Source organism: Cibotium barometz, chromosome 18 (assembly GCF_041138505.1).
Source record: "Cibotium barometz isolate CiBa-2024 chromosome 18, ASM4113850v1, whole genome shotgun sequence".
NCBI lineage: Eukaryota > Viridiplantae > Streptophyta > Polypodiopsida > Cyatheales > Cibotiaceae > Cibotium > Cibotium barometz.
The window spans coordinates 37,081,732-37,107,866 of NC_141063.1; the positions used below are offsets into that span (position 1 = coordinate 37,081,732).

General features: G+C 39.8%; 1 protein-coding gene across 2 annotated transcripts; it reads right to left on the reverse strand.

Moving 5' to 3' along the window:
• Positions 1-562: 562 nt before the first annotated feature.
• On the reverse strand, positions 563-7,869 carry LOC147629270 (type I inositol polyphosphate 5-phosphatase 8-like). 2 transcript variants are annotated; one of them, XM_086812528.1, is made up of 14 exons: positions 7,658-7,869; positions 7,433-7,541; positions 7,203-7,286; positions 7,004-7,091; positions 6,801-6,905; positions 6,047-6,620; positions 5,393-5,586; positions 4,919-5,027; positions 4,620-4,765; positions 4,240-4,461; positions 1,684-1,767; positions 1,468-1,549; positions 1,288-1,365; positions 563-689 (listed from the first exon to the last, which is right to left on the reverse strand). In XM_086812528.1, the coding sequence occupies exons 1-11, from the start codon at positions 7,688-7,690 to the stop codon at positions 1,737-1,739; spliced, it is 1,695 nt and encodes a 564-aa protein (XP_086668654.1). In that variant the 5' UTR covers positions 7,691-7,869; the 3' UTR covers positions 563-689; positions 1,288-1,365; positions 1,468-1,549; positions 1,684-1,736. The 2 variants fall into 2 exon arrangements, with proteins under 2 accessions (XP_086668654.1, XP_086668653.1); XM_086812527.1 differs by having other exon boundaries at positions 1,468-1,554.
• Positions 7,870-26,135: the final 18,266 nt, after the last annotated feature.

Genomic DNA, 26,135 nt, shown 5'->3' on the forward strand with positions numbered 1-26,135 from the left:
GCTTCAATTTGAAGCCTTGCATGAAAAATTGGGCTTCATGGTTGAAGCCTTTAGAATATTGCAGGGCTTCATTTGAAGCCCTGCACAGCCATTGAAGCCCAAAACGGGCTTCAAATTTAAGCACTGGTCATCGGTATGTCGAATCATCAGTTTTTTTTTTTGTGTGTCTCTTCCCACAGAAGCTCATGCATCATGAGTCATGACTCATGACTCATGAGAGCAGAGCAGCTATGACGTGGCACGTGTGGGGTCCTCGGTGTGGCACGTGTGGCGTCCGCACAAAGGGCTGCAGACTGCAGCGGCGTTTAACCCTCAAACCCGCCTGGAATCCTGCGGTCGTTTCTGATATTTTAAAAAATGACTCCCCCCCCCCCCTCCCCCCCCCCCCCAACACCTTGATGTGGATTGATTTAAATGTTTTCTTGAGGTCTTGCAAAATATGGGACGGGCATTTTATGATTATATGTACTCTTTTGCACTACACTTTGCAGACCAACGTCCCTCTCATCACCCCGCAGGCACCATCAGGTACGGTTTTATTTTCCTTGCAATCCAAAAATGTACAAAACAATATATATTTATATAATTTATATATATACAAATGCAATCATGTATAATGACCCCATCCATCCCCATATTGCCAGAACTGTCCAGCTTTAATCTGTCGCTCCCTCACGGGTCAGACCCCCCTGTATAAGCAAAAAAATAAAAAAAAAACATTAGACCAGAAAATAATTCAGCATATTAATGCTAATTGCAGTCTGCACTATGTAGGACCCACCTTCAAACCGTGGAGTACGGACATTTTGGGCTGAAGGCTAGTATTGGAACGTTGAAACTATAGTATGCTATTATGTAAATTATGCAAGGGTACAGTTATTTAGGCATAACCAATCCATTTTAGGGGTAGTGGAATGATAAATTAAATGGATTAATCCATTGAAAAGCAGGGAATATCCCTCCAAGCTGAGCCTAAGGCAAACGCTTTGAAGGCTAATTTGCATGGCCCTTTTATGACCATCCAAGTGTCATTGTTTTAATTTTCACATCAGATCCTGGAAGCTACTCAACTGAAATCTGAGGCTATTTGTTCAATTGCATGGGCCATGTTTGGCACTTCTTTCCAATCATGCATCCACATCTAAAAGTTGTACAAGTGTACTTTTACTCAAGTATCCTCAAATCCAAAGGGAGAAAAGGGAATCTCAATCAAACTCTCTTATAATTGGGAAGGGTGTGCTTACGATTCAAATGCAATTTAAAAGAAAAGAATTGTTGATAGCAAACCTCTTCATGTCCATCAATCAATAGCTCATCATTGCTTTTGTAGACTCTAATCCTCCCCCTTTGATGTTGATGAGAGATCTATGCCAAAACAATTATAAACTTTAATGATTTATTGACTTGGTATGAGTACAAATTGTCAAGACCAAAGCAATTATTATTGCTAAATTAATGCCAACATACCAGTGGGAAGAATTTGCCAAGATTTTAATCGATGTGTCTGACGTGATCATTGCGCTCAACATTTCCTCTTATGTTACATGGTCTTTGCTACAATTAGAAGTACAATTAATTGAGTTTGCAAATGGTGACTTCTTTCAAGTAATTAACTGTTGCATTTGTGCAGACGATTGTATAAAGATGTACCGAGTGTTATATACAACTTTTGAAGGGACTTACTGATTGTTGGTGATGAGCCAAATTGAAGTTGTGCTATGTTGGAGGTCCCATTATTATAAAAATAACAAAGCCTTTTGTTGTGATCTGTTTTGTTCATATTTTGTAAGTTTTGGATTTGGAGCATAAAAGAGGGTTGAAAACTAATTAAAACCACAAGTTGATGTAGCATGAATTGAACAAGAATAAACATCTATCTAGAACATTGATACCATGGGTACTAGGCTTTAATGCAACTACTTTGAGGCAAGGTCCTTTTTAGCATGTTAGGACTATTATTTAAAATGGCAAAAAAACTATGGAGCATTTGTGCACACACACAGACACAACACACAACACACACACACATTCTTGCATGCACATCTATGCATGTACCATGCACCATATATGCACACAACATCTATTCCAACCAACAAATCAAACAACAAACACACGCATGTTCACAGCCACCATTTCACTTAAACAAGCAAAAAGCACGCTAAGCAAAAATAGAGTAAGCGAGCTGATTTTGTCGTATTCACCCCACCTCAGCTCCACCACTTTTTAGTTTATCAAAAAAAGGCCCCCACATGAGCACATGAATTTTAGTAGGCGAGTTGGTAAAGCTCAAGCTTGTGAAAAGCAATGTCGAGGATTCAATACTTGCTAGGCATTGTGGGTGCAGCATGTGCTTGGATGCAGGTCGGCAATGCTCAACCAAAACAAGCTCTCACTACATCGTGGGTTGCACCAGCCTGAATAAGACAACGGGAGGCAGCTTACATCTATCCTCCACTATCTCAAGGTGACGAATCATCATGCACCTCCAGATATATCCTTAGACATCTAAGAGCATGTCCCCACAGGACACGGCTCTTGTGAATCTTGCGGCCGGTTGTTGACGGTGTAGACATGTCCCCACAGCTGTGGAGGAGCACTGCTTGAGGAAGATGTCCTGCAAAGCGGACACAACGTGATTCTGGAGGCTCCCAATGGGGAGCCAACGGGTACCCCTACATTCCACCAACTTGTCTCGTGGATACCATAAGAGCAGTCGATGGGACATAGCCTTGCTTAATTCATACAAAGGGTGGGAGCCTACAATGTGAGCGTTCGAAAGCAATTTTTCAAAAGAATGTCCCCATAGGACGTGACTCGTGAATTGGGAGGCTGGTTTTGATAGTGTGGACGGTATCCATAGCCATGGAGCACCACTCCAAGAAGATGTCATGCGACTTCGCAAGCAAACGTGACGCAATTCTCGAGGCTCCCATCAGGTACCTCTACATTCACTTTCCACCAACTTACCTACATGTCTTGTGGATGCCCTCAACCGATGCACATAGCCTTGCTTAAATCACACTAAGGGTGGTTGGAAAGCAATTTCCTAACAGAATGTCCCCATAGGACATGGCTCTCATGAATCAAGAGGCGCAAGTTGTTGACAGTGTAGACATGTCCCCATAGCCATGGTGCACCGATCGAGGAAGATGGCAAACTTTGCAAGCAAACTTTGCCAACAAGTAGATGCGACATGATTTTGGAGGCTTTGAATGGGTATCCCTAAATTTGCTTTCCACCAACCTGCCTATGTCTCGTGGATGCCATGAGAGCAGCCGATGCACATAACCTTGCTTAATTCACACGAAGGGTGGGAGTCTACATTGTGAATATTGGAAAGCAATTTTCCAAGGCAATGTCCCCATAGGACACGGCTCTCCTGAATCTGGAGGCCGATTGTTGACGGTGTAGACATGTCCTCGTAGCCCTCAAAGAAGATGTCATGCCCCTTCGCAAGCGGACGCGACGCGATTCTGAAGCCTCCCAACGCCGGCATTGGTTTTTCACCAACCTCCCTACGTGTCTCGTGGGGATGTCATCAGACTCCATAGCCTTGCTTAATATACGCAGATGGTGGGAGTCTACAATGTGATTATTGGAAAGCAATTTTCGAGGAGAATGTCCCCCGACGGACGTGTAGACGTGTCCCCATAGCTGTGGAAAACCGCTTGTCATGCTGCTTCTCGTCGCAGGCGGACTTCGCAGGCCATCCTGGATGCTCCCGAACGCATACCCCTACATTTGTTTTTCACCAACCTGCCTACATGTCTCGTGGACGTCATTGGAGCAGCCGATGGACATAGCTCTCACAAAGGGTGGCAAGCGGACGCGAGGCGCTTCTGGAGGCTGCCGATGGGTACCCCTACATAACCTGCCTATGTGTCTGGTGGACGCCATGACAGCAGCCAATGGACATAGCCTTGCTTAATTGACACAAAGGGCGGGAGTGTTACACTATGAACGTTGGAAAGCAATTTTCCAACAGCTGGGAGCACGTAAATGCAATTGTTATGGGTGCCGGGGGTGTTGCTGATCGCTTCAAGAGACGGTTCTTGCAGGCCGCTCCTTCGCCTGTAGTTTTAGGGGTAAAACTCGCCCCAATGAGGAAACATGACTCTACCCGCATCAACAGGCACACAAGATACAGCAAGCACCATGACATGAAACAACTATTATGTCAAAGAAAGGCAGTATTTCTAACACTTGCTGGATTCAGATCGTGTGTAGATTAACATATACCTGGTGTTATCATCATCGTTATAAAACGGTGGAGCTATCAACTCTTCTGCTTGGACTTTGGCAGAGTTGAGCAGAAGGAAATCTTTCAATTTCTGACGGCTGAGAGCCTCCACTTCTGCAGAGAAGATGGCATAGACCGGGCGGTGGTCGGAAAGGCGAGCCTCCGCCCGGACATAGGCAAGCTGTTTCAGACCACTCCCATACCACAGTATCCTGTCGCACCTTCACAAAAACGGCAGGTTTGCATGCAGTTTTCTCAAAAACGGATTGCGTACGTGTTACGCTTGCTATTTTATTTATCTTTAACAGAAATTTCCCAGCATTTGTAAGATATGGTGAAGGTAAATGTGAAGTTAATTAAGCAATTTAATTGAAGCTACCATGCTGGTGTGCGACGCTTTTCTCCCTTGAGTTTTTCCAAGGCATAGCAGTCTGAGTTAGCCCTGTATTTGTAGGTTGGAGCAAAGCAAATCTGACCCTCATGCCACCCAGCAAACACACGCCCGGCCTTGCGGTGAATATTGAGCTGCAAATTCACTTAATCACGCGTAATTAGCGAAATGATCCGCTTCTAATTTTGCCATTGTAACGAGAAAGATAGGTAATGATAATTAATTGAATTTATTCCTAATTTTATAATTAGAAGTTTAACCACTCTGATTGATTCTGCATAAACCACCTGATCCTTCTCCAAAAGCGTATTCCAGTCCTCCTGAGCAAGCAAGGAACGCGTATCGCTAGGTGTAAGAGCCAGCCGATAATTCAAATCACCAAGCCAAATCACACGGCTGCAAAGTTTCACTATGATGATGAGATTTAAAATATGATTACATTTGATAAATTGATTGTCTTAAGTTCAATGTTTGTTAATGTTTACTAATACTAATCAAAACACCCTTAACACCCCCCCCCCCAAAAAAAAAGTTATAAATTTATAAATAAACATAAAGAAAAACCCTTCTGTTGAACTCCGTGCTACCTTACATAATTTTTCTAAAAGCCCCAAGAATCCTATAATTATTAAATTTAAAGTCCAACATAGATTTATTACATGATTTTCATACTAACAAACGTTTTTAGCTGTAGACGTTTTCTGTATACTACATAGAAACATATGATTTTCACACTATCATTGATTTTTCAGTAGACTCACTCATGCTCTAGAATGCTTTCTGGGGGGTCCATGCCATTGAGATCGCCGGAGGAACGAAACTGTGTCCGTTTTAGAATTTCCGACACATCGGAGTTCCTTCTCAGCTCATCTTTGTCTCTCTGGCCCGATGTCAAATGGCTACATACAAAGCAGAAGGTGGTCTGGTGAAGGCACATACTAATGGAAATGGAGCCCTGTTTCACAACAAACGCAAAACATCAATATCAATAGCAATGCAACACTAAGTAATACTGTGCAGCCTCCATACATAATGCTTGTTTAATCTTCTACCAATTTGTTTAAGTACCCTGGCTATCTATATATTACTGTACTGGGCCACATTGGTTAACTAGCCATCAATCCATGGATTCTGTGATTTAATTAGCTTTTTGCTTATCATTGATATCATGGCTTTCTTAGTTAAATAGCATCAGAGCTTACAAACATTTCGTCATGAAATCATCTTTATTACTCATCCTAATTACACTAGTTCTGTGTAAAAATCCACTTTCCTAAAGCTCTACTAGCAACTTGGCTGCAGTACCTATAGATGTCCTCCATAATGCATGTACATTGACTACCTACATATAATGTTTATTATCGTTAACCAAACGTCATTAATCATCATCTCGAACTCATAATTATCATGCTAACCTTGTTACCAAGATATCCCAGAAGGCCACACCCAACACAGGAGACCTTGAGGTTCCGGACATGGCGTCGGAGGTCTCCTCGGATCCATATTGACATGAAGACGCCCACCATTTGCTTGCTGGCAATTAGAGTGTAGCGTGATCTGTTCTGACTGGACCTGCATACCATTGATTTGGTACTCAGGGACGGAGAGAGGCAAGCGGCAGCTTGCCCTCCCATGTAACTGGAAGCCCTCATCTCAAGTAATTGAGCTTCATTAAGAAAAGGCTCCCGCACATCATTCAAGGGAACACCTGTATCATCATCATTCATGATGTCTGTAGTATGTACCTCATTGATCAAGGGCCCTGTGTCATTCAATGACATGCTGCCTGCAGTATATATCATGCTATCTGTGCTAGTATATCTCCCTGTGTCTTGGAACATCGATGATGGGGTGCTATAACTCCTCTGCAAACTCTTACATAAGGTGTTGTTTAGTGTGTGCCTGATGAGGTGTAGCCATCTCTGAGCGGGCAACGTGTTCTCTGATCCGAGAACATTTCCGGCATTCAAAGGAACAACTTCCTGGAACCTGCAAGGTCAGGAGACAAGTTAAAAACATGCATGTGGGCATATATATACAGACACAGTACAGACATGCATGCACAAATTTGAATATGCTACAAGGCAAGGCAATTGAAAAGTTTGACATATAAGCAACGGATCAATCATCTTATTACACTAATTGTAAGTGAGGGTAGCATATGTTTACCCAAGCACATATATGTCGGCAGGTTCTTCCAAGCCCAACCACTCTTCCATCACCACTTCCTCGTTAGGAGGTTTACCACCAACATTCCATGTGCCAACAAAGATCCTAATCACAAGAGGATTATATAAAATTGACCGAAAGTGCTAATACGAAATTAATTAGAAGGAGAAAATACTTGATCTTGATGGATTTTTATGGCTTACTTAAATTGTTGTTTTTCAGTTAATTTGGATCTTAGGATCTCCGAATCTTGTGGCATCAAAGTTGCAGAAGAATGCCTAGGCTGTGCACCTGTGATCCATATGAACACATCTTATTTCAGGTGATTCACCTGCTTTTTTGCGGTTGCACAATTATTAAAAATTAGGCTAAGGTACGTATCATAATAATTAATGCCCTTACATGCAGAGATGGAACGTCGAAATTCAAAATCTGCACCGGAGCAGCTATGCCTAGTTTTCTCAAAACAAATATAATCCGACAATTCTGCAGTACGTGATTAAATCAATTTACGAAAATTTCAGGGTTTAAGCTAGAAAAATGTAACATGGGAATCACGATCTCAACTTGAAAGTGTAAGGTCTCTACTTAGAAGGTTAGGGATTAATTAGAATAAAGTACGATTAACTAACCTTCATCTTCAAACTCGCTTTCTGTATTATCTATATCATTGGCCAGAAACTCTTCTCCCCTACTTTGTTTTCGGGTTAACCATCTCTTAATGGACAACCTTGACCAGAACTAAAACATAAAAGAACGAGCCCTGTATTAGAGAGATAATCACCTAGTCTTACAGATGATTAACATGTGATTTACCATAGCTATTGAGATGCATCTGAAAGAGCTACTGATTATACCTTGCTACGACGTTTGTTATCTGGAACTCTCATTTTTTAAAACGGCATCCGATTGATGGGAGAGATGTAAGCCGGGCAACCATAATTAGAAATGCATATAATCGAATGCATGCAGAAGGCTACGGAATTAATGAAGGTATAAGAACAGAAGCGGTGTAGATCTGCCACCTTAATTGCAATCCCAAACTCACGATTATGGGGAGAGAGAGAGAGAGAGAGAGAGAGAGAGAGAGAGAGAGAGAGAGAGAAAACGTCGATAATTTCACTGACGAAAGGAGACTGAAGAACTACAGAGAGAGAGAGAGAGAGAGGAGACAGAGAAAATTTTGAACGGTTTTGTCCACCATCTCTCTTCCATCCATACGCATAAGAAAAGACTCTTGTTTTGACGTGGCCCCCTTGCAGACCTCTGTTTGTCCGCCCAAAGCTGCCCAACGGCTCCAGAGTCCAACAATTGGCCGGCCGGCCGGACAACATGCGGACAAAATCAATGCAAACCAACCTTCGAAACTTCATGGAGCAATGGACCCCCATTGCACGCGCTTCTACCTTTATGTATCTCGAACCACTCATTGACCCGCACGCTCTTGCTACCTTTTAGAAGTTAGAACTTTAGGTACTACTAGACCTTCATCTTGAAAAAGAAACACCAAACACTTTAGAGTTATTTAGGTTTTGTGTCAATGAGAAACATCACCTCTTACACTTGATGGCCTTTAAGAGTTTGCCGTGGTTTTAAAAGCCCTTCAAATCAGTACCTTGAAATCTGTAGAGCTTACCTCACAGATGGAGGTATGGAGGTTTACCATCATTTCAGTTCTTTAGACACCAATCTGTGGCTTTTGTGTACAAGTTGCAACTAGTGCACAACCTCAACTACTTTGCTCTTCAACTCACAAGTCTTATAGGTTTGTAATAACAAAGTCTGTCAATGACCAAAATCGAGGGCATTAACATCATGCTCGAGTCATCAAGTGCACAAAGGCATGTAGAAACAAAGTTGTGTGGAAAGGAGCCATGCTTTTAAATATGGAAACCCACCCCTCGCAACGCCTAGTTTCAACTAAACTTCAAATTTTTATCACTCACAACGATCTCCCAACTCCCCAAAGAAGAAACGAATCTAGTACGCCATCCATGGGTAAATGTACCAATATTTATCTAGATCTTGCATGTAAGTCGTAACTTATTGGATGTTGCCTTTTTAGAGGCAACCCCATCTATACAAGGAGCAAGATGGAGTGATTTATCCAATTCAAAAGGTGCCTAAGAGTCCCTCATAATATGACAACTCAAGCTTCACATGTATTGTCTCATAACATCATACATTAATGTCAACTCTTTCCAAAATTGCTCAATCATTTTTTTTTCTAAAAAATTTCCCTATCATACTTTATTTGTCTTTATAAGATATTCAAATGTGCAGCACTATCGAAAAGAGCTTGTACAAAAACAAGGTGTTGACAAAAAGGTGTATCAAATCTCTAATACCCCTTATGATACACAATTTGGGTTTGATTAATCCAAAATTTCTTTTGGATGTCATTAACTTTCAAATTTCAACTCTTTCACTAGGCTTACACAATCTAGAACAAATGTCATGCAACATATGGTGAATTCTACACGTGCACACATCTCTCTCTCTCTCTCTCTCTCTCTCTCTCTCTCTCTCTCTCTCTCTCTCTCTCTCTCGCTGAAACCGATCATTCAATTAAATCACACCACTCACAATATTTGCACTAATTTTGAAGCCTTCAAATTATTAATAAAAATAGATTTCCATAACACCATCAAATTTCATAAACGCATGGAAACCTTATTTCCATTTCTTGCCATGGACCTAGCAAGAAGAGAGACATAAAGTATATATAATATTGTCTTTATAAAACAAATTCATAAAGAGACATTCATTTGAGACTACTTTCAATTCGATCATGCATGTCTTTTCCTTCTTGAGTATTCTATTGTAATTTTGAGATATGACATACAACCTTAAAATAAAAACCTTTTTGTTCTAGAACCCCTTTAAAGAATGCATTTTTTCCTTAGCTTCCACTAAAGCAGTATGAAAGCCCACTACCATTTTGATGATAGATCTTGTGATAAGATGAAATAATATTATAAACCTATCCTTGATGCAATCTAAGCTATGAGTATGAAGACGTTTCTACTTGATATGAGAAATAACATGGAATTTTTTGATATCATATGTTTCCATGTTTGTTGTAAGCTATTGTAAAGGTTTTCTTGATGTTTTTAATTTTGCAAGGTTTCTAAATCATTAGCTAAAACTAATGTAGAGAAGTCAAATTATTTCTTGAAATATAACTTTTTCTACCATGAAAACCATCAATTCTATTACAAATATTTTGAAGGCATACAAAGAATCAAAGTTGTAACTAAATCACCATGGCTTTTGAACTTTTTCTACCACAAAAACCATCAATTCTATTACAAATATTTTGAAGGCATACAAAGAATCAAAGTTGTAACTAAATCACCATGGCTTTTGAAGTTTTAACCAATGGTGTGGAGGAAACGATTGCAAAAATGATCAAGGTCATAGAAGTAATGCCTCCAGACGGCCTAGTGGACTTTATCCCGCCCAATCCACGAGGGGGGATAGGCCCCCCTGAGCCTCTTACATGGGCTCCGTACTTGGGAGAAGAGCCATGGCTCCATCTTGAAGCCCAGTCCTATGGGTTCCAGTAATATATAGTTTTTTCCTTATCGATGTGTTGTTGGATTGCTTCTTCCAACAAATGTACTCCACTCTGTAACATGCTATTTGTATATGCAACTACACATGTACATTTATAGTTTTTTACACATATTTAGTGTTATTGGAGAGAGAACATCAATTGTAAATGCACTTTTAATTTGAAAATCAGAGGATCAAATTTGCTACTTTGTTTCTTCACTTCTTGTTTTCTTACTTTAGGCCTTTTTGTGTACATAAAAATTTAATTGAAAAATTTTTGCCTTCAATACATTGTTTTAAACAATAAAGCATTACAAAAGCAATGTTCTGAATAGATAAGTTTATTGCATATGGAAAATACATTGTCACCATATACATATACATGGTCACATCATATATCTTCTAGTGCCTCCAATTCATGTGGGGCTGCAACATCTTTACAAATGATATGATGCTCTCTTCTTCTACTTACCTTCCGACCATCGAGCTTGAAACAAAATTGATTTGGAGGATTCTCAATAGCTACTTCTAATTCCTTCCTAACATATTCGAGAGTACAATTCTCTTCCACTTCCAATGTCAATGATGGGTGACTGTGTTGAATCATAACTATATCTATCAAGCAAGAGTGGCTGTCATCTCTTGTATCTTGGTCCATGCTTTCCCAATTGTTGTTGATCCATCGCCACCTTCTATAAGTAAATGACATGCACAGATGTTTCCTGGCAATATAGTATCTGATTCCAAAATATCATTAGGATCATTTCCCAAGTATAATCAAATAAGCTTTGTAACTGTTTCACAAGAAGACATTTGAATGTTATAACACTCACCAAAATGCAATGTCGGAGGTGTTCAATCGACATTCGATCAAATCATCTCCTTTTGAGGATTTCACTCTCCAACCTTTCTCAAACAAATGATCAAGTCAGGCTTCATCTATATCTTTGCACATAAAAGTTGTTCTAGTTTTTCTCAATTGTTTACAATCAAAAAATAAATCAACAAACATTGCAATTGGAACAAACAAACTTAAGTGGACATTTCTTGCACCAATGCTAGGCTTCATACTTGATAGCACATTTAATATCATTAAACATTTTGGTCCTGTATGACTCTATCACTTATGTATCAAAGCAATGGCCACTCACAGGACTATGAAGTGCAGGCAAAGGAATACGTTCCAACTTTCCATGTCGACTCGATTGAGTGGGAAAGCTATAAAATGAGTCATAGAAATATGTTCTACTTCTTGCCATCACTTGGTGCACGACCTTCATATTGAAGTTCCCCCACCTCACCATGTACGACATTTAAGAATCTTGTCAAGCATTGTGCAGGCTCCCACTCCTGGAGATTGGATGGGTACAAATCTATGCAAGGCAAAAAAATGTATATCAATCACCTTATTTGCAACATTGGAATACAAAACACAAGCACTTACAATGTGGTCTGTGTCTTGGAAGTCCTTCCAATGGTCCCACGTTGATCTCTTTTTGCATGAATACATGCTGGATCAACACTTCTTTGACAGTTTTCCCTCCTAGTGCAATCTTGAAGTCAAGGATCCTTCCTTTCCAATGTTTGGCCAAGTCTTCACATGCCTTTCCCTTCACTCGGTAGTGGCCACGTTTTCCTGGCTGCATAGTGACCCAAGAGTACTTCCTGTATACTTGGGGAATCCATTCTTCGTTCTCGTCTTTTATGTTATACAACACAACAGATGAGATACTGCTCCTTGCTCGTTTCAGTCCACTTTCGGTTGCCATGAGAGATTAACAGACGTATGAGAAAGAAGAAGTAGCAATAAGTGGATGACTAAGCTAACCACTTTTGTGGATCAAGGAGGGAAGAAGAAATGAGGGACGGTGTGTCCTTTTGGGCGCCAAAGATGTTTTGAGTTTCAAAAGTGGAACCAAGTTGAGGGAATAACCAGGAGATTGGGTATCTATCTATTCTAAGCATTCAAAATCATTAGTTCTAGGGGTGGAAAGAATTTTTTAGTGCTCCACGTCTAACACAATAATGTGGAAAACATTCTTTTATTGTGTTAGGTGCTGACAAAAAAAACGGTTTAAAATATTTGAAGACAAGGTGATGGTTTTTTTAATATTTCATGAAGATAAGAGTTTCTCCACATTTTAGGTGGGTTTGTATAGAGGTCCCACCACCGGTGAATATCGTTGGTAGATTTCATGTCACTCAATCTATGTGTCTATTATTATATTATTATTGAAACAGCCCTCTTTTGAGTCCATAATTTTCCTGATGAGAAAGGCTAGTTATTACATGAAAAGGTTAGAGATTAGTGGGAATTCCTAATGTGCGAGTACTTGCATTTTTTATATTTTTGTGAGTTTTTTTTAATGTGGGGTACATATTTTTGCTCACTTTGTTTTGGCAATTATAAGTAGAGTTACATGCTATTGGTGCTAGTGGGGAATCTAAGAGATGTTAATAATAGGGGAGAAGATAAGGAAAGATCCGGAGGAACGGAGACAAAATCATCAGAACGCGATTGTGATTCTCAGTTCCTCATCCGATTCATTGAAGTGACATTCATCACTTGAAGAATATGGCCTTGAATGATGTCCCTTTTTGTGGCAGCATTCTTGTCAAATGTTGTTGAGTAAGACCTATTCCTACATGCGTCTTCCTTGTGCTTTTTATGCTTTTATGTATATTTAAGTACTGTATGAAGAAGCAAATAATCATGAAGTACATTAAATGAGTCAAATGGACTCTTATTGAGCTGCTTCTTGTTAAAGTAGCCACTTGTTACGAGACATGAAAGAATTACATACTTATAAGGCTAATTTAGATATCTTCATGAAGGATTAGAGATCAATGTGTTGTGAAGATTTAAGTTTTTGTTTAAAGAGGTTTGAAATTTAAAGGAAAATTACAGACAATGGGTTATACCATTGACCAGGCTTTCGCCCTCATGGCCCCCCCATCTAGAGATGTACTTGGAAAGTTGTCAATGGTGAGGCTCTGGTGTGCAAATGTCCTCCAGTGTATGAGTATGGAGATTTACTCACATGGAGAAGCTGCTACATTAACTTAGCTAAAAGAATAGTAAGCTATAAGCTTAACAAAAATGTATTGGCTATTTGAAGATCGTTAGGAGTTTCTTGTGATACTCTACCATTTTTAGATAGGCCATTTGTGTTACTCCAAGTTGTGTTTTTGTCTCTCTTTTTTTTTCTTTAATTTCCACCTTGTGAGCAACAGGTTCTCTCGGGGGGTTCACCTCAAGAACTTTTAGTGTACCACATGAGATCAAAAGGAGGGGTATTTTAATTCAAAATTTAGAAAAATTTTAACAGGATTACAATAATAGGAGGGGTAATTCAACTTCAAAACAAAATTAGTTCATAAGTAAAGAGGGGTGGTCTTATTAGGGAAAAAAATTTAGTTAAGGGGTTTTTTAAATGCCCCTTGAACGCACGGTATATATATGATTTTTTTAGAAGTGCACCCTCCGAGCAGGTTCTTGTGGCTACTCTCCTTTTTTCCTTTTTTTTCTTTGATTTACACTGAGCAACCGGTTCTTGTGGCTATTGTCCTTTTTGAGAGAATAGGTTCTTATGTCTGACACGCAGCTTTTGCACTCATGCTTCTCATCTAGAGGGGTGAAAAGAGCATTGTCAGTTTATCCTTAATGCTCTCATAAGTCTCCATTTTACAGACGTGGGTATTGATTTTTGAATTTGTGGCTCAAGTGTTGGCGAGACGGTAGGTACAGCTTCTGGTTAGTTGCCATTAGTGTTGACGGAACACCACACAAGCTCTTGTGTATGTGTTAAATGCACGAGATGGGTTGAGTGGCTTGCTTGGGCCTCCATTCTTGTCGAACTTTAGGTGAAGTTTTTGGAATTGAAGTCGGTGGTGAGGCTTTCTTCACTTTGTTTAAACTTAGCAACCATATGATGGGATTACCATCATAATACCATTGTTCTTGAATCACATGTACATGTACCCATCTTTGATGAACATTATGAATTGGTGGTTGATGCTTTTGGTGATGAGGTTTCTTTCTTTGTGCCGGATTTTAGGTGATTTCTTGCTGTGCTTGGGAATCCAAGCTTTGGCATTACCTTGGTAGTACCCTTGAGCTTGCAGCAATCTTTTTTGGTACCACACTTGTTGAGTGGCTAGAGGTCTTTTAGAAACTCACATAAGCTTTTGTGGATGATGTTATGGATTACTTTTATTTTTCTTTGGCCTTTGAGTTCTACATTGAGGAAGATGCTTTTATTATTGAGGAACCCAAATTGGATTGGCACCTTCATAGTACCCTTGAGCTACAAGTACCTGTTTCTTTACCCACATTTTGATGCCATTAAGATACCTTGATCTTGGTTGTCGTGGTGGAGTTTTCTTTTTGGTTGAAGCAAAAGGTTTGGGGCCCTCCTTCACATTTGGTTGTTGGCACTGAGGTTGCGGGTTTGACACTCATGGGAGTTGTTGATGATAGCGGCTTGGGTCTCTTGCAGAGTGGCTTTCAATGATGAGGCTTTTGAGCATGCAGCCCGCTCTTTTGGCGAGGTTGGTTGATGAAGAGGCATTGGCTCTGAGGCTTTTTCCTTAAGTTCCTTTTTAGAGATAGATGGTTGCACTTGGGGGACTTCTTTAGGAATAGCTATTGATTGCGAGGTTTTGGCATTAGACTTTGTTGGTGAGGATGGAGTTGAATGGTTAGATGATTTGTCCAAGTTAGTCATTGATGTAGTGGGTAGGTCTTTGTGTAGAGGGGCTTCCAAAGGAAGAGGCTTGTAGTTTTTTGAGTTCAGCATCATAGAAATCCATTAAGATTGGATCCTCTTCCTTGTAGTATTGTATCGTCAACTTTGTGTCATTGACAATTATGATGAGTTCATTTATGCCCGAAGATCAAATCTACTTCCAACACATACTCAACCAGAAAAAACTTGCAAGTAAGGGGGTTAGATTCCATATACATTGTTTGTTCAAAGTACCCCAAACATGACATGTTGATGTCTTTTGTGAATGGAATTCTTTCAGTATGAGCTGTGAGTGTTGATTGACCTAATCAATCCCACAACTCGAGGGTTATGAGATTGTGTTCTCATTGTGATTAGAGTTGTTCTTGGAGTGTGGATATTTTATTGTAAAGTTCAAATCCAACCATAACTCTTGGGATATTTTGAGTAAGGTATATTGGAAGTTCTAGCTTCTCCAAGGTCTTTTCCTCCTGTAAGAGCAATTTCACAATGCTTGCACAAGTGTTCAAGGTGACTGTTTGCATGGATTCATCAATTGAATACCATGAGTCATGTACCCAAGTTTCACACATCATACTCAAGGAGGTAACATGGAATCTAAATTTCACATTTCCACCGATTGTTTGAGTAGCATAGCTAAAGCAACGTGGAACTTCAATGTTTTGTCCATTGTCACCTCTTGGAAGACCATTGTCTTTAGGGATGATTGTAGATTGGACCAATGATACCTATGTGTCTACTGTAGATTTGCTCAAGGGCTAATTAATGCACACTTGTGCTTAACATTATTTCCCATAAGAAAATCTAACCAAACCATGATAGAATCCTCAAGCGGAACCATGGAAGTTTCAGTTCCTGTTTTCAATTTCATATTTCCATTCACTTTCATCCTCTTTTTGGCTCTCAGATTTTTCAAAATTGTCCAATGTGTACAATGGCACACTCGATCCTTTGACAACTTTAACTGAGGTATGTTTGTTGGAAACTTGCAAATCCTTACAGTCCTATTGTTATATGTGCACATTATATTATGTGCATATACTAAGAGGCTAACCCACCCTAGGCATGTGAGCATGGAAACATGCTCTAGTGGGGCAAGGGTTAGACCTAACCTTGGGTTGAGGTTAGAGTTAAGCAACCAAGGGTCAAACATGGAAATGGAGAGTCAAGAGTCACTTGCAAGCTCTCCTATATATAATAGGGGCATGGGGCTCTCTCAAGGGATGTTCTCTTGTGTAGAGCATAGTATCTACTCTCTTGCCATTTTACGCTAGAGATATGTGCTGCTGGATTGGGGACATACCTTTTCGTGGTGTAGAACACCAAGGTTAGGTATGTGGTTCTTTATTACTTTGATGTGTGCACCCTTAGGCTTGAGGGTGGTCAAGTGGATAAGTATATGCCTGGATTATGTGTGTTTATGCATAGTGATTATCTAGAGAGATCTATGGGGTTTTAACATTGGTATCAGAGTGGTCTCTAGTTAATTTTTGGCATTTTTTCTCCTCTTACTTCTCTCATTATGCCAAAATTTTAAGCATTTTAAAGTAAAATTTAACGTCAATATGGCAGTTGGAACATGGTGCTTCATGACTTGGATGGACGTATTGATGATGCCGAAAAATTCCGTGAGTGAATATGATATTTTCTCTATTTTTATGGTTAAAACAAGCATTCTACAGATTTTTCACCAAAATACTGTACATGCTATTGTGGGTATTTTTTGGTAGAAAGGATTCCCTATATTTTTACAATTTTTAGGAAATTTTCTAATTATTTCAAAATGTTTAGAGTATTGTTATGGTAAAATAGGAATTTTTTAATACATTTTTACGGGTTTCCTACGGGCATGTTAGCAAAGTTCTGCTGAAAATCAGTGGGGGGGGCAGCATATTAATGCATCGAGTCCTCTCCCGTGTGCGCCGCATAATTTCTATCTCGCTCATTGGAGTTTTCTCACAAATTTTTCTCTTCCATGCATGGGAACACCCCTTATGTGGGTAGATTTCATTAGTGAATAAACATGATTAAATAACTTAATTAGTGGTTAATATCCATGATTAACAGAGGAAGAGAAGAGGAGATGAGAGAAGTGGTGGAGAAGGGTGTTGAGGTGGAGAAGGGGTGGGGAAAGATGAAGCTTGTGCTTCCTCCCTCTCCCTCATAGATTCGCGCACAGCCGCTAGGGGGGGAGGGTTCATCGCCGCCAGCAGCCTGCCCCCCTCCTATGTTGCTTCAAAAAAAAAATCTTTGTAAAGCTTTTTTTAAAATAATCATTTTCATGATTTTTTAAAAAATCTTAAACCCTTTGGCCTTTTAGGTCCAGATTGTTTTTTGACCATTTAGTTTCCGGGAGTTACATGTCTTTTTGGTTTCTGTGACCCTTGGCTGTCCGCATTCCGTGGTAATTTTTAGGGTTCTAAAATTTTTGTCCATTCATATTCTCGTGTGTTTGGGGCACAATTAAATTATCAAAAAAATCATGAAAAATTAGAAAAATATTTTTTCCAAATTTTGGAATATCTAGGTTTGTTGTTTGGCATGTGTTGTGTCCATTCAGGCACCCCCGTGTGACTGTTTGATTTCCAATAAAAAATCTATTTTTTATCCAAAAAATTAGAAATTTCATTAAAATTAGAGATTTTAATTAGATTTGAGGATTGTCAGGTGGAATTAAAAAATATCGTGGTCGATGGGATTCTCGGGGTAAATTTTTTTATAATTACCAAAGTTAAAAAAAATTTAAATTTTATTTTAGAAATCTTAGAGATTGGTATTTTTTGTATACCAATTGTATTTTGGGCGAATTTTATCACTAAATTTTTTTGGAAAATTTAGATTTGGAGTGCCATAAGATAGGATTTTGTCAGGGGGTTATTTAGTGTTGAAGTACGTTTTCACGTGCTAACATTAGATAGATGCGGTTTATTCGCATATAATACGAGTGTGCCTCGTATTAGTAGTTATTTTTTTTTAATTAATTCTAGATGGTGTTTTCATGATTTTTTTACTGTTGTTTAGCCACTAAATGCTAATTAAAGCATTTTTTCTTATGTGTAGTCAGTTCAATCGTTTGCACCAAAGGTGTTTTGTAGCTGTTGATTGGGTCAAACATTTGATTTCTTTCCATCACAATGAAAACCTTGTTACTCTTAATAAGAGAAATGTTGTTGTACTCAGGGAAACTTTCATTAATGAGTATAAGTTAATGGGAAACCTTTTTAACTATGAACTTTTCCAATTGGTTATGGATCCAGTATCTTCATATGTTCATTTTGATGTCAACACTATTTCTTTAGATGTTTAGGAAAGTAAAGTGTTAAATTCTATTAAGAGTGAATTTCAGGATGTATTTCTTGATTATTTACCTCATGGATTACCTCCTAAACGAGAGGTGGACCATAAAACTGAGCTAGTACCGGGTGCAGTACCTATTAGTATTCCTCTATAGTATCGGCTTAGCCAGACTGAGGAAGATGAGGTAGCCAAGCAACTAGATGAATACTTGAGGATGGGTCAGATTTGACCAAGTAAGTCTTCTTGGGGTGCACCAGTTCTCCTGGTTAAGAAAAAAGATCAAGGTACATGGCGGATGTGTATTGATTACAAATGTCTTAACAAGGTTACAATTAAAATTAAATACTCATTGCCTAGAAGATTAAACAATCTTATTGATAGGAGCTAAGTATTTCACAAAGCTTGATTTGCGAACCAATTATCATCAGATTGGTAAGATGTTCCTAAAACTACTTTTAGGACAGGTTACGGCGGCCATTATGAATTTTCAGTGTTCCCCTTTGGTCTCACTAATGTACCAGTAACTTTTCAACAGATGATGAATGGTTTATTTTGGGATCTGTTTTAGGAAAATGTGTGGTGGTTTTCTTAGATGAAATTTTGATATACAATAAAACTTGGCTGAGCATGAGAATCATCTTAGAGAGGTTCTAGTAGGAAACCTCAGGAGGGAGAAATTATATTGTGTATTATCTAATTATGATTTCTTCAAGAAGGAATTGTTATACTTGGGTCATAACATCTCTCGAGATGAAATCCAAAAGATTTTGGAATGGCTAGTTCTACGTATGGTCAAGCAGTTAAGATCTTTCTTGGGTTTCGTGGTATTTCTTTGAAAATCTATCACGGATTATTCAAAGTTGACAGTGCCTTTTACCAACCTTCTTAAGGGTAAAAATAAAAAGTCTAATTCTCCAATTGAGTGGAATGAGAAGAGCTATAGGAAACTTTTGATACTTTGAAAAATAAAGTTCGAGATGCTCGTGTTAGACTTGCCAGATCCTAGCAAGCCTTACATTGTTGAGACTGATGCTAGTGATTTTGCGATAGGTGCAGCTTTATTCCAGGATGGGAAGAAGCATGTGGCCTTTGAGAGTAAAAAACTCAATGACACACAGTCTAGTAGGTACCTAGTTCAGGAGAAAGAGTTATATGCGATCATTTATGCTTTAAAGACATGGAGACAAGATCTCTACAAGTTTCAGATTATGGTCTTGACAGATCACTGGTCTTTGTAGTACACTTGTGATCAACTGGACTTGAAAGGTAGAAAGGCCAGATGGACTGAGTTGATGCAGGACTTTGATTTCGTGATTAAATATAGGAGAGGAAGCTTGAATCACATTGCTAATGCATTGAGTCAAATTGGTGAAGTTAATGAACTTAGCTTCACACAAATTACTTCTAACTTGTATGATTCACTCAAGGGGAAATGCAGTACATATTTTTTTTTGGAAAGTATTGGAATTTGGTAGAATCAAGGTCCAACTCTGAGGTAGATCAAAACTTGGTGAATCAAGGAAAAGACAACCAATTCTTTATTTGAAATGGTCTCTTATTCCAAAATGATAAGGTTTGCGTGCCGGATGTGCTGGAAATTAGACTCAGGTTTCTCTTTGAGTGCCATGATGCACTATCGAGACGACAGGACATCCTGGCATACAATGTACCTTGGCATTGGTTAGAAGGAAATATTATTGTGCAAAAATGAAAGATTTTATTCAGAGTGATGTGGTCCGATATCATAAATGTCAGATAAACAAGGCTGAACGCCTTAAATCTGCTAGGTTATTACATCCTATGGATATTCCGTCTCGAAAGCGAAAAAGTATTTCCATGGATTTCATTACGGGACTTCCACGTACCAGTAGGGGTCATGATGACATTTGGGTAGTCATGGATAGATTGACAAAGATGGCTAGGTTTTTACCCACAAAGACAATAGTTAAAGCATCGGAATTGAATTACCAATTTGTCGAGCAGCAGCTGTTTAGACTGTATGGTCTACCTTCTGATATTGTGAGCGATCGAGACTCTAAGTTCTGTTGAGATTCAAGCTCGATGTCAGTGTGAGCCAGCTATGCTATGTGCTGGCAGATTAGGTAGGAACATGTGTGAGACATAAATGACCGCGTGTCCAGCTGGTCATAGTGTGTGGACATTAGCTAGGGTTAGTAGAGTGTGGACACAACTCATTGTGTGTTGTGTGGATTATGGATTAGTGCATTATGCTTTGTGTGAGAGTGGACATGGCTTCCCTCTATGGTTAGGGTTTGCAATATACATTAGGGTTTGCTCCTGTGTGTGTGTCTCCTCCCCCTCTACCATTCTTTCAACATGGTATTAGAGCCTTGTGCTGTTTATTAGGGTTTATAAGTGAGTGAGTGAAGAGGGAGAAGAAGCTGTGAAAAGAAGCTGTGAAGCTTGCCATTGGAGCTGTGAAGCTTGGAGCACACCGAATACTATCAGATCTGAGAGCTTGGCCTATCGGGTAAGGTCTTCTGAACATCCTTGAGCGGATTGCAGGTGATACAGGCAAAAGCAAAGCAAAATAGAGCAAATCAAAGCAAAGAAAAATTCTGGTTTTTGAAGCTTTCCATTAAAGCTTGGGAACATTGATGTATGGTGGAAATATGTGTGATTCTGGCAAAAGACATATGTATTTGACAAAGAGGGATGTATTGGCAACCCATGTGCAAGCCTTGAACAAATTTTGGAGCAATTTGAATGCATTTCAAAGTGTGAAAAACTCTGGTTTTTGAGCTCTCACAAAACAGAGAAAAGGAAGCCAAAAATTGATGAAATTAGAGCATGTATTTGGTAAAAATCAAAGCATTGATGGGTCACACACCTACCTAGGAGTGTTAGGGACTTGATTATCTCATCATTGAGCATTACAACCCTTCCCAAAGGCCTCATTTGCAGGCGGCGCAGCCAAAACAGAGGAAACAGAGCATTTTTCTAGTTTTTTGACTACGAGGATATCAACTTGGTGCTTGATATCTTCCACAATTTCTTTAGCAATTGGATGCTTTACACTTTGGAGAAGAGGGCTATGTGATTTGTTTGGTCAATTATGCCTAATTGAGCTGGGAATGAGCTGATTAAAACAGGCTATCCAAGAGAAACAGAGCATTTTTAATTGAGCTGGGAATGAGCTGATTAAAACAGGCTGTCCAAGAGAAACAGAGCTGATTAAAACAGGCTGTCCAAGAGAAACAGAGCATTTTTAATCGAGCAATTAATCCTTGGTCTTTTACAATTGGACAAATTCCTCTTACATGGAGTTGATGGACACTAATGCTAAGCTAATGAATGCCTGGTTGCTCAATTTGGACAAATATTGAAGGAATTAGAGCAAATTTTCTACTGGTTTTTTTGGTTTTTTCTGGTTTTTCCAAAAACAGAGAAAGGGGTTTTCAAAAATTGATATGTACACATGTCAGATGGTATTGATACTCAACATTGAGGTTGATTAGGTGTCAATGCAAGTTACCCATACTTGATTGCACCATTACATTGTGATTTGGAGCCTTGGAAGGTGTGTCAATTCAGGGTATCCCGCACTGAGTGAGTCAGTTCATCTTGGATGATTACAGGTTGATTTTCTACATCAAATTTGGAGTTTGTTGGCTACCTTGGAGTATCTGGAAGATTCATTGGAGTGTGGTTGAGCTGAGGAAGGCTCATTTACAGATTTGAAGTGTGCGGAAGGTGTATGCATTGAGCAAACATGTCGGATAATCCAGTTCAGATTGTTGGTGAAAAGCTAGATAGGAAGAACTTCCAGGCATGGAAGTACAGGATAAAGAGTTTCTTGAAAGGAAAAGGATTTTGGAATCTCATTACAGGTGCTGAGCCTGAGCCTGAGCCTGAGCTACCTCGACAACCTACACAGCAGCAGCTTATTGCTCATAAGCAATGGTTAGAGAGAGCATTCAAAGTGCTGCATTATTTGTCTATATGTATTTCTGATGCTATGCTCATACACATACAGGATGCTGAGAATCCCAAAGATGCATGGGATACTTTGGTCAAGATGTTTGATACAGATACGAGTGCTCGCAAGTCTCAATTGCGAAAGCAGATACACAATGTGAAAAGGAATAAAAGGAGCATACATGATTATGTGCAAGAAATCAAGAAGTTTGCAGATGCATTGGCCACAATAAATGCCCCCATGCCTGATGATGATTTGGTGGATATTACCTTGCGTGGTCTTGGCAAGGAATACAAATCTTTTGATACATCTATCTCAGTGAGGAGTACAGGTCTACCCGACTTTGATGAGTTGGTTTCACTCTTGTTGGTTGAGGAAATCAAGCTCAGTGATTCATTTCTGGATGCATCTACTAGCCATGATGATGGCAGAAATCAGGCTTTCTACTCGCAGAGAGGCTTTAGAGGCAGGGGGAGATTCGCATCACGTGGACGTGGTGGTAATGGTCGTGGATGGCAGGATAGGCCTCCACAACAGAATTTTCAGCCTTCATATGTGCTCGAGGTGCTCATGGATATGCACCTCAAAGAGGCAGAGGTAACCCCCGTGGGGTCGAGGACGTTGGCAAGGCCAACAAAATTCTATGCAAGATGTGGAATGCCATTATTGTGGCAAATATGGTCATATGGCGAGAGATTGTTTCCGCAAACAGAATGATTTGAGAGGGGGTAGAGCACAGCGTGGTGGTCATTATGGTGGAAATTATGCACAACATGGTGGAAACTATGCATCAAGTAGCAATGATGGAACTGCAAATCATTTGTTTGCCATGAAGCATGTTGTGGGTTCTATGACAACAAATGCTGAGAATGATGATACATGGTATATGGACTCAGGAGCATCAAACCATATGACATGTCATGGTGAATGGTTTGAGCATATGAAGCCTATGGATGTAAAAGGCTATGTGGAAACAGGTGATGATACCCAGCATGTCATTACACATGTTGGAAGGTACCATTGGTCATGCACAATGGTCAAACAAAGTCTATGTCAGATGTGCTGTATGTGCCTTCGATCACTAAGAGCTTGGCCTCAGTTGGTCAAATGGTGGAACAGGGATTACAAGTTCGTTTCAACGAGCATGGATGCTTTGTTGAAGATTTCAAACATGGATGTAGAGTGATTGCTAAAGGCAAGAAAGAAGGAAGATTGTTTAAGCTGGATGCTGGAATTCCTGAGCTAAAATCAGCCATGTTCTCAAAGAGTAGAAATGTGGTACAGGACATTGATATGTGGCATAAGAGGATTGGACATGTCAATATACAGAGATTAAAGAACATGCAAACAAGAGGCATTGTCAATGGATTGCCTAGGTTCAAATATGATGGACATATGCATGTTTGTGAAGCCTGTCAGTTTGGAAAGCAGGCAAGGTTGAGGTTTCCTAGAGAAGGAAATATGAGTAACAGGCCACTTGAGATAGTACACAGTGATGTATGGGGTCCTGCACAAAACCCATCTATCAAAGGCAGTTCATACTATGTTACATTCATAGATGATTTCACCAAGATGACATGGATATACTTTCTGAAAGAGAAGAGTGAAGTGTTGGAAAAGTTCATGGATTTCAAAGCTTTTGCAGAAAAGCAGTATGGCTGTTGGATTAAATGTCTGAGGACAGATGGAGGTGGTGAATACACCTCAAAAGCTTTTGAGCATTTCTTGAGGAAGCATGGAATAAGAAGACAGTTGACTTGCAGGTATACACCTCAGCAGAATGGTGTGGCTGAGAGAAAGAATAGAGTCATATGTGAAGTGGCAAGGGCGATGCTCAATGAAAAGAGCATTCCAGATTACTATTGGGCAGAAGCATGTGCTACTGCAGTGTATATATTGAACAAAACACCTACAACAGCCCTTCATGGAAGCATGCTAGAGATGCGGCTCACAGGTTACAGGCCAGACATTGGACATCTCAAAGTTTTTGGATGTATAGCTTATGTACATGTGCCTGATGAAAGAAGAAGGAAGTTGGATCCTAAAGCAGAGAAATGTGTATTTGTTGGATATGCACAGGATCGAAAGGCATACAAATGTTATAATCCACAAACTAGACAAGTGGTCATCTCACGTGATGTGGTGTTTGATGAGCTTGCTAGTTGGTACAAAGCAAAAGATGAGGGTGTTATTGAGTCACTTGAGGCTGATGATCATGTGAACTTGCCACCACAAGCAAGTTCTAGTTCTACTACTATGTCTGGGCCAGCAACAACAGAAGCTGAGAGTAGCAGTGTACGTCCATGGTCAGGACGTTTGAGGCATGAGAGTGTGAGCACTGGGAGTAGTGCTATGGATAAAGGCAAAAAGAAAGTCGAAGGAATTGGAATCACAGGTTATGAGTCATCTAGTTCTGAGAGTTTGGATGAGGAGCTTGGCATACCTGTTTTACGCACACCTGGTGCGAGGCAAGATAGATATGTGCCACCACATGCTAAAGTTACAGGTGTACAGAGTGACCCGCATGCATTGCGGAGATCCCAGAGAGTCAGATATCCTGTTGACAGGTTGACATATAGAGATTTTGCTATGCACTATGCATATATGACATCTATGGTGAAGCATGTGGAACCTACATGCTATACAGAGGCTATTGGAGAGCATGTATGGGAGAAAGCAATGGATTTTGAGATGGACGCATTGGTCCATAATGATACATGGGATTTGGTTGCATTACCAAAGGATAAGAATGTTATTGGATGTAAATGGGTTTACAAAGTGAAGTGCAAATGTGATGGTTCTATTGAGAGACATAAAGCTAGATTGGTAGCAAAGGGTTATGCACAGACCCAAGGATTGGATTATGATGAGACGTTTAGTCCAGTGGCTAAGATGGGCACAGTGAGAGCAGTCATTGCTATGGCTGCAGCTAATGGCTGGGAAATGCATCAAATGGATGTCAAGAATGCATTTCTAAATGGAGATCTACAAGAGGAAGTGTACATGGCACAGCCAGAAGGGTATGTACACCCTAGATATCCCACTCACGTAGATTGAAAAAGGCATTGTATGGTCTAAAGCAAGCACCTCGTGCTTGGAGTGATAAGATGAGCAGATATCTTATCTCACTTGGTTTTCAGATTTCTACAGTAGATTCTTCACTCTATGTGAAGAAGACAGAGCATGGGATTGTTTTACTAGTCATCTATGTGGATGACTTGATTATCAGGTGATCATGGTGCAGATGTGATGCATGTCAAGAAAGCTTTGAGTGGGCAATTTGACATGAAAGACCTTGGTGAGTTGAGATACTTTCTTGGAATAGAAGTGGTGAAAGATCATGCAGGTACTTGGTTAGTACAGCGCCAATATGCATTGGATATGTTGGCAAAGTATGGCATGACAGGGTGTAAACCTATGAGTACACCATTGGAGCGAAATGTGAAGTTGCGGGCTGATTATGGCGAGGAATTGGATGATCCTTCTATGTACAGGAAGATGGTTGGTAGTCTCATATATATGACTATCATACGCCCGGATTTGAGTTATGCTGTGGGGCTAGTCAGCCAGTTTATGCAGAGCCCCAGGAAACCACATTTGGATGCAGTGAGACGCATCATGAGATATGTGAAGACCACAGCACATTATGGTTTATTTTATGAGAGTGGTAAAAGCTTGGACATACACGGCTACACAGATGCTGATTGGGCAGGTAGCGCATATGACAGGAGGTCTACTAGTGGATATGCTTTTACACTTGGAAGTGCCGTGGTGAGTTGGAGTAGCAAGAAG

Coding starts and splice junctions, on each gene's coding strand:
- LOC147629270 (XM_086812528.1), bottom strand. CDS start 7,690: ATGAGAGTTCCAGATAACAAACGTCGTAGCAAG. Junction 7,092..7,202: donor TCGACGTTCCATCTCTGCAT/GTAAGGGCATTA, acceptor TATGGATCACAG/GTGCACAGCCTAGGCATTCT. Junction 5,587..6,046: donor TGGGATATCTTGGTAACAAG/GTTAGCATGATA, acceptor GTTGTGAAACAG/GGCTCCATTTCCATTAGTAT.